The 8,396-nt window shown below is 34.1% G+C and overlaps 1 protein-coding gene across 1 annotated transcript; it reads right to left on the bottom strand.

Annotated features, from left to right (window-relative positions):
* Window positions 1-2,258: 2,258 nt before the first annotated feature.
* LOC127735825 (uncharacterized) lies at window positions 2,259-7,558 on the bottom strand. Its single transcript, XM_052246210.1, has 3 exons — window positions 6,145-7,558; window positions 4,278-4,577; window positions 2,259-3,826 (listed from the first exon to the last, which is right to left on the bottom strand). Exons 1-3 carry the CDS (start codon window positions 7,310-7,312, stop codon window positions 3,534-3,536), a joined length of 1,761 nt encoding a protein of 586 aa, XP_052102170.1. The 5' UTR covers window positions 7,313-7,558; the 3' UTR covers window positions 2,259-3,533.
* Between the last annotated feature and the right edge of the window lie 838 nt (window positions 7,559-8,396).

Genomic DNA, 8,396 nt, shown 5'->3' with positions numbered 1-8,396 from the left:
AGTTGAATCGACATCATCGATTAGTCAGTGAAAACTAGGGGACGTAATTTGAAAAACTGGTTTCTAAATTCTAAGGAAAGGTTATCAGTCACACTTGGGGTTCAATCGTAACTACTCGGCCATTCTCGGTACGCATACATTGCGTAGCGAGAATGACCGAGTAGTTACGATTGACTCGGGGTTCACACTGACCACAATGGAATCTTGTATATGAGGGTCTGGATGGGGTTTACAGAATAGAGAATAATGGCCAAATAATATATAGAAGAGAGAAAAATTACAACAAAAAAAGAATAGAGCATAATGGGGTGCATAAATATAAAGAATAACTGTGGAAAAATAAAAGAATTAGGCAATACAATACTGAATGATTACCACAGGCACTTGTCTCCGAAAAAAATGTCCTATATCTACCTTCATATTAAGGTATAAGGAAAACAAATATTTCGGAGACAAGTCAGTGTCTGTGGTGATTACACAAATGAACGATAAACAGAACAAAGAAATCATATAATTGCAGAAAAATTAATTTTAAAAGCATTTTCATGGGAATTTTACAGAATAAGCGTTATTCATAAAGATAAAGAATAAAGCCCTCAAAATTTAAAGAATACATGCAGACATTAAGGATCAACCCTTCCAGACCTCTTATATAACTAATAGTTTCTCTAGTTACATGATGTTGGATAGTGTTAGTTACATAATGTTTGGTAATGTTTGGTAATATATGTTCATCATTATTTAGTTGACGTGATAACTACATTAAGTGTCGGATCTTAATTATGTGTGCAGCTTTTCTCTACTTTTTTTTTTATAAATACGGTGTTGTCTGTCCTATTTGTGAATTCAAGTGCGCCGGCTTAGTATATTTATTGGGTCATGATCTTTTGCATGGGACTGACACATTAGTATCTATTGTAATCGTCCTAGCAGAGACATACTTACGAATGGTACAAGCAAAGATAAATTTTATGTGAGCTTTTTCAACGGTTGCATTGAATTATATTAACGACTGTAAACAGATATTAATGACTTGATTAGATTAACGAAAAATCTATAGTCATCAGACCTTTTTAAATTTTCATAACTACATTAAGTGTCGTACTGTACAGAGTAGGATGTTATACCTTAAACATTGCGAGAAATGTAACCTTTCAAGTTGACAAAAAACGAGAAAGTTTCAGATGAAACAGTTATAAGCCCAAACTGAGGTATTTGGATATTTTTTCTTTCGTAGCGGGGACTACAGCTTGCACATTATGCATTCTTCTATTCTTTTAGATAAAGAACGAGACTGTGTACTTGTGAAACACGTTGCATTGAATGTCAGGATATTTCACGTCAGGCAAAAAAAAAGTTGCACAAACAATATAAACTGGAATAAAGGGATACTTTTGGGGTGGGACTGCAACCCAATGACACAAATGACAATGAGACATCTAGATGTCAACATACAGTTTTCAGAAAGATAGGTGTCTAAACAATATGGTATATGCCCCACAACCTCTTTTATTCAAAGTTAAGTTTGTATGGCAAGACGAATAACTTTATACTGTTTATTGTATCCTTAAACACCCTCTTCTTGTCTACCGTGAAAATTTCTGTTAAAGGGGTAGGAGTTGTCATTGTTATCTCTCTTTATAGCACCCACGTCAAAATACTGTCGAATCTTGACGAAATTTGGATTTTATAGTGTCTGAACTGAGACTTCACGTGTTAAAGTAGTCTCAAGCCTGCTGAACAACCCATTTTAAAGGCTTTTATCGAAACATTTGAAGATAATATAATATTAAATTTACTGTTGCGTCGAGATTTTTCCTCATTATTATGCATTATGCATGTCCTAGGTTTAACTTTTTATATAGACACCAATGCATTTACCATGTTTCCATAAAAGCATCACAGTTTGTCTTGAAATTGGAATTATCCTTTTTTTGTTTTGTTTGCTTTTCTATCATCGCCCTGTTCTATCAGGTGAATTTTAATCACAACTCTGTGTTATGTGCATACTCATACATCCATTATATTGTGTCTGTTGTTTCCGACGCAACTGTTTAATACATTTAAGTTTATATTATATACTCTATCTATCTATCCCATATCATATATTCTACTTTCTTTTCATGTGTTTGTTTTCAAGTTTTCGTGTTCCCTTTTGTGCCTTGTATATCTACGATCGTCTACCCACGATATAAGCTAAGGAGATAAGGTATGATTGCGAACTTTCCAACAGAGTTGTTGATTACAAAGAACACACATATATTAAAGTGTTTATTATATTACATGTCACAACATACACTATATACATATAATTACAGTTCTAATATCACAGTTATGCTTTGAATCTGACTCTTTTATGCATAATTAATAAATAATAAATAAAGCATATTTATTGTTCCAATTCAAAAAACTTTTGTTGATAGACCACATGACATCAGAGACATATACTAGTAATACAAATATCTTGTGTTATACGTCTCTGATGACATTAACATAAAATGAACTCAAAATATAATATTGAATTTTACGTAATTAGTTTATAGAGCCCTACACAATATACACTACGAAATCCGATACAATGCTAAGGCTAACAAAATCAGAGATATCTTAAACGACATTAACTGGTTTTCCTTTCAATTTTGCAAGCATTCTGTCAATTATACATGTTTGAATTAATTAATAACTTTCCCAAATTTTTTAGACTCTGGACAATTTAGAGCTCGAAATATTGCCAATCAAGAATGTGTCCATAGTACACGGATGCCCCACTCGCACTATCATTTTCTATGTTCAGTAGACCGTGAAATTGGGGTCAAAACTCTAATTTGGCATTAAAATTAGAAAGATCATATCATAGGGAACATGTGTACTAAGTTTCAAGTTGATTGGACTTCAACTTCATAAAAAACTACCTTGACCAAAAACTTTAATCTGAAGCGCGGGGACAGACGAATGATCGGACGAACGAACGCACAGACCGAAAAAACATAGAATGCCCTCTACTATCGTAGGTGGGGCATAAAAAAGATCTGTGTATATTGTTGACTTTAGATGTTTTTTTTATGACGTTGGCTTGTTAAAATGCCGTATACCCTACATCTCTTTCACTGCAGGCCTTGTAAATTTTAACAGTTAATTAAGAACACAGATAAATTCCCAATAGAAAATTAGAAACATCAGCTTAACTTAAATAGTCCAAATAAGGAAATACCGTGAATGTCACTTCAAGTACACGTGCTTGAAAATTCAGTCCCCGTTAAACTATATTTTGGAACATATTTTCAAATTCAAATTTTGCAAGAATTTCAATTTAAGATGACTAGAAATTGATGCAATATAAGACCCTTTATACATGTAGAGTTGTTGTTGAAATTTGTAATATGCTATTATTTTAATAAATATATTGTGTACAAATGATAATTCAGCAGAATCCTATGAATGTGCATTAATGCAAATAAGACATATTAAGAAAAGCTCTGGGTTTGTTCAATTAAAAGTAAAATCGCCATAACTTCAATTCATGGCACAATGTTTTAATACCGACCCGAATAGGAATAAGTCGGCCTATAGCCGTATCCGAGCGATCGTTGTTTGCTTCTAGAATTGTCCAAGTTCCGAAAACCACGTTCATACTGATAAGATTCGTCGTCTTGTGTGCCATCATGCTCAGGAGCTGCCAAAGAACGAAATTGGTACGGCGATTTGGATTCGGATATTTTAGAACGGGGTCCAGACATGAAGGAGTCCTCTTTACTTGTATTCAACGTGTCTGATAACATTTGAACAGACCGTTCTGAAGGTTTTTCTTTTGTGGGTTCAAGATAGTCTGAAAATAAATAAAAATAGATTACAACTAAAGTCAATACAACCAGAAGCATTAGCAAATTTATAATCTCCATAAAAGAAATTATCAGTGAAGGTCTACATTATTCTGAATAAGCTATAAATGTAAAGTTTGTCCGAGTCCTTTCAGGAGTTTTAACCTTAATATTCACAACTTGGTCATGACTATTGCTCAACTCTGCTACATGTTTTTTCTATACAAAAAAGCATCTTAAATGTGATAACAGATGTAACAAACATGCATGAAAATTGTGTAGTCAATCACATGCGCCCATGGAACTAGAACTTGGCTTTGTTCAGCGGCGAAAGAAAAACGTTATATTAGATTTAAAAATAAATCAACTCAACGAAAATGCTGATGAATTTGTGTAATTTGAAAATGTGATATTTAACTAAATATAAATTAAGGAACATGCTTGTCAGTGTTGTCTTACCCAAATCACTTAAAGTCAAGGAATCGTCTTTTCTAGATGACAGCCCTGAACTTCTAGATTTGGACGAATTTTGATGTTTTTGGTATTTTTTAATCTCTTCGTCTTGTTTCTGGTTCAATCTTTTGATCGACTCAAGCTCTGTTCTAAGTTTAGAACACAAAGATAATGCACCTTGGGCTATGTGTACCGCTGGTACTATGTTAGTTGTTAGTGCTCTTTGTAAGGTCTCTTCAGTGACCAATTTAAAATCTATAGTGTTGATAAGTTCTTGTCGTTGTTCGTCATTTAAGTTATCTGTTTCTGTAAAAGAAGGAAGTCATTTTTGTTCACAAACATTCAGTTTTATCCTTTTATTTGATGTTAATGGTTAAAATGGATCACAATACACAACAGAGCTTCGACTTGTTTAGATTAAGCGTTAACTTTTTAAAACAAATGAATAACAATGTGAAGAGCTGCAGCCGGTTGTACGAGCGTGTCATTAGTCTAATGAGTCATTAAGTCTTCATTAGCCTAATGCTTAAAGGCTTAATGAAGACTTAATGACCCATTAGGCTAATGCCACGTACGTACAACCGGCTGCAGAACTACTACATCGACATTATATAAATTTATTCGCTAAATGGAACAACTATACCAAGTTCAAAATATACTTAAGTTCAATACGCACTATTCAGCTGTATTCCTAATACATGCAATTTACCCAGATACACAATCTGCTTTTTCGTTTGGTAATTTTCAGGGGTGGTAATTAAAAATCATTTACTTGAGGACCCTGGTCCAGAATTTCCAGAAATTCCAGAAACATTGTTCGAACAGAGATCATTTAAAACATATCCCGATACTGACATGGTATATATTCTTATTTTATCTTAAAGATAATTGAACATTGTGCACTTTTAAGGTTGACACAACTGCTATATATATATCAGTGCGTCCTGAGTTATATGCCCTTAATACTGTTTATACGATTTATCCCTGATCATCCCTGGGGTCACAGAGGGTTCTATGTTATATATGTCAAGCTTAAAATCGTGCTCAAAGAATATCCAGACGGTTTAAAGTTCTTAAATACATTGGCAATATTATGTTACACGTTGCAAAATCTAAATAACAGGATTAATTTAATTTAAATGGTTGTAATATTAACTTACTTAAAAAGTTAAGATTATATTTAAATTCTACTAATAATTACACGAGACAATGATAATGTTACATATTATATACAGGTATAGTATTATACCAAAACGTGCACACAATTAAAACAAGATATATGAATGAAAGATGATAAGGTCGAATAGTCGTGATAATGGCGTAAACAAAATTGATACACTATCATGAAAAACACAGTAACTGCTACCAAAAGTGAGGATTTTTAATGCACCACATACGATCATATACGATTCATGTACATGAAGTGAGCTTACTAAAAGGTCAGACAAGAGGCGTTATCATTCGAGAAACGAAAATAAAAGATGTACAATAGTGGCGGATCCAATTAAGAAGGGGGGGGGGGGGGGGGTGGTTCCGGGGGTTGGAACCCCCCTTTTTTGGGACGATCAATGCATTTGAATGGGGACATATAGTTGGAACCCCCTCCCCTTTTATCCTGGGTTGGAACCCCCTTTTAAAAATGGCTGGATCCGCCCCTGTACAAGCAAGCATAAATTACAAATTGAATTCTCAAACACAAAAGACACACAATATAATTAGAATATGTTTCAGTGTATTTTAGTTCAATGTACGTACAGTTTTTGTCAATATTTGTATTATTTTGTAACTTTTAAAGTGAAAAGTCCTTTAACAACAACTGCCTCCATCATCTCAACCCACAAATAACTCACAACTACAGAAAATGTCAACTTACCAGAAGACAAAACATACTCCAGAATTGTGTACATATGATCTTGATTTGTTTTAGCATCAGACGGCAATGCAGTAGCCAACAACTTGTAAGTCTCCGCGGTTAGTACTCCTTTCCTGACCATTTCTGACATGTATGTGTCTACAATATTTGACGCCTTTTCTGCTTGACCATTTTCATTGCAGGTTTCTAGCACTATGTCATGCAAAAGTGATGGCGAAACAATACACAGATCTTCAGCAGATAACCTGTTCAGCATTTCTCCAGCAGCTTTGACTAGCAGACGACGGCACGCGCAGCCATGTCCTGTAGCAATACGAAGAACCTTTGTAATCCAGTCCATAGTAACAGCATCATCATACAAGGCGTCCTCGGGAATCTCTAAAACAATGGAGTCTATAATATGTCCAATGTCTAATTTAGTTTTCCCGACATTACTCCCGGAATCTCCCGGACTCAGCTTCGATGTTAGGTTTTCTGTTTTGTTGTTATTCTTCTCTTCTTTTTCTTCCTGTTCAATTATATTACTAATAAACTGAGTCATTAGCTCAGCTAAATGAGAATGCCTTACTCCACGATCTCTAGCACTAGTAAAGAGCTTCAAAAACCACTCAAAAGGAATAAGTAGTAACGACTTAATAGACTTGTCGCCTCCTTGCTTTTTTGAATTTGTTGGTGAGCTGAACTTTGTTGGTGGTTTGAGCCAGCACTCAACCAACGCATCAGAGCAAGATGAGATTATTCCACATGATTCTGCCAACGAACTCATAGAAACACAAGAGCGAATCATGGAAGCCACAACACTGCTAGAACGACTCATTTTGGCCGAAGTAATTGTATCTTGAATGAACTTGTCACTGACTTCAATCAGATTTGCAGACCCCGTCATCTGTAAAAGCTCCGCAGCACACCTCAAGGGAACAATGTTGTCCTTTGTTGTCTCAATTTTCATGTTGTAGCAAAAGTCGGCAACAAGCCCAAAAACTTCATCACCGCCTGGGAAATCGGTCAACTCCACCCGGCCTGACTCACTTGGAGTATTTTTAGCAAGTTTACAGAAAAATTCAGATTTTGCATAAAGTGGAAATTTGTGAAGTTTGAAATCATTTCCTTCCACAATAACTGTTATGTCTGACAGTTCTCCTGTTGTTCTAAACTTCGAAAAATCCATCTTTTATGTCAAAAGTGTCTAAAGTAAGCTGTACATTCGATTAACAGCAGCAGCCACAAGTGAAGAAAGAAACTCTTATACGACGAAGTAAGAATTTAATTATATAATTAACAGGTAGTTTTAATTACACCAATACACCACTTATATTCCTTGAATATAAAAGCTCCCTTGTATTGTAACATTGTATATCGAGGTTACTACTTCGATCGAAGATATAATGTTTACCTTTTTACGTTCTAACATTACCTCGCTATAAAACTAGTCCTTACTTGTTTTGTGTATTGGCCTGTGTGATCGATACTTTGATCAAAGATAATTTTTCTGTTGTTGATTGATTATTGATTTAAAAGTGAAAAGAATTTTGATAAGGAGTACTTTTAAAATAAATAAATCAAATTTCAGTTTTAACTGTACAGTGTATAATTTACTGTTGTGATAAAACGGTTATCTGTCACGAAATTACATAAATATACATTGTATTTTACATATACTTCTAAATTTAAATGCTCATAAATATGAATGGGATTTACGACAGTCAGAATTTTCAGTGATGACAACGAGGAAATAAACCATACACTTCAGATTTTATTGGACATATATAGCTGATCGAAATAATTAATAGTTCTTATGCTAAATAGATTCACTTTTTTATTATCATATTTAAGAATAGGGGTAATCTAATTTTGAAAACTACTTACTTTTGTTCAAAATCTCTCCATATTAATATAAGGCATGAAAGAAAGCTGTACAAAACACTTCAGTGTACAGAGATCTAAGACTACTCGTCGCTTTGTAAGCCTTATTTAAAATTGACTCAATATAAATAGAACTTAGTTACATATTGCATTTTATTTTTTAAAGTTCTGTTTAATGTCACGTTCTCATGCTTTGCAACTTGGAAAACCAGGCCTATAATGCGATATAAATAAAAGTGGATTTGGGATATTTCAACCATACCACAACCTACCGACAAAAAAAGCCAAAGATGACTCAATGCACGTGTTCTCAAGTCATGTTAAGAGAAAAATGTGCACCAGACACTAGGAACATATTACGTATACACTGAAATGTTATATACGCGTTG

This window comes from Mytilus californianus, unplaced genomic scaffold (assembly GCF_021869535.1).
Source record: "Mytilus californianus isolate M0D057914Y unplaced genomic scaffold, xbMytCali1.0.p SCAF_3, whole genome shotgun sequence".
Lineage (NCBI taxonomy): Eukaryota > Metazoa > Mollusca > Bivalvia > Mytilida > Mytilidae > Mytilus > Mytilus californianus.
The sequence above is the reverse complement of the archived record's forward strand: the minus strand, read 5'-3'. Positions and strand labels throughout refer to the sequence as shown.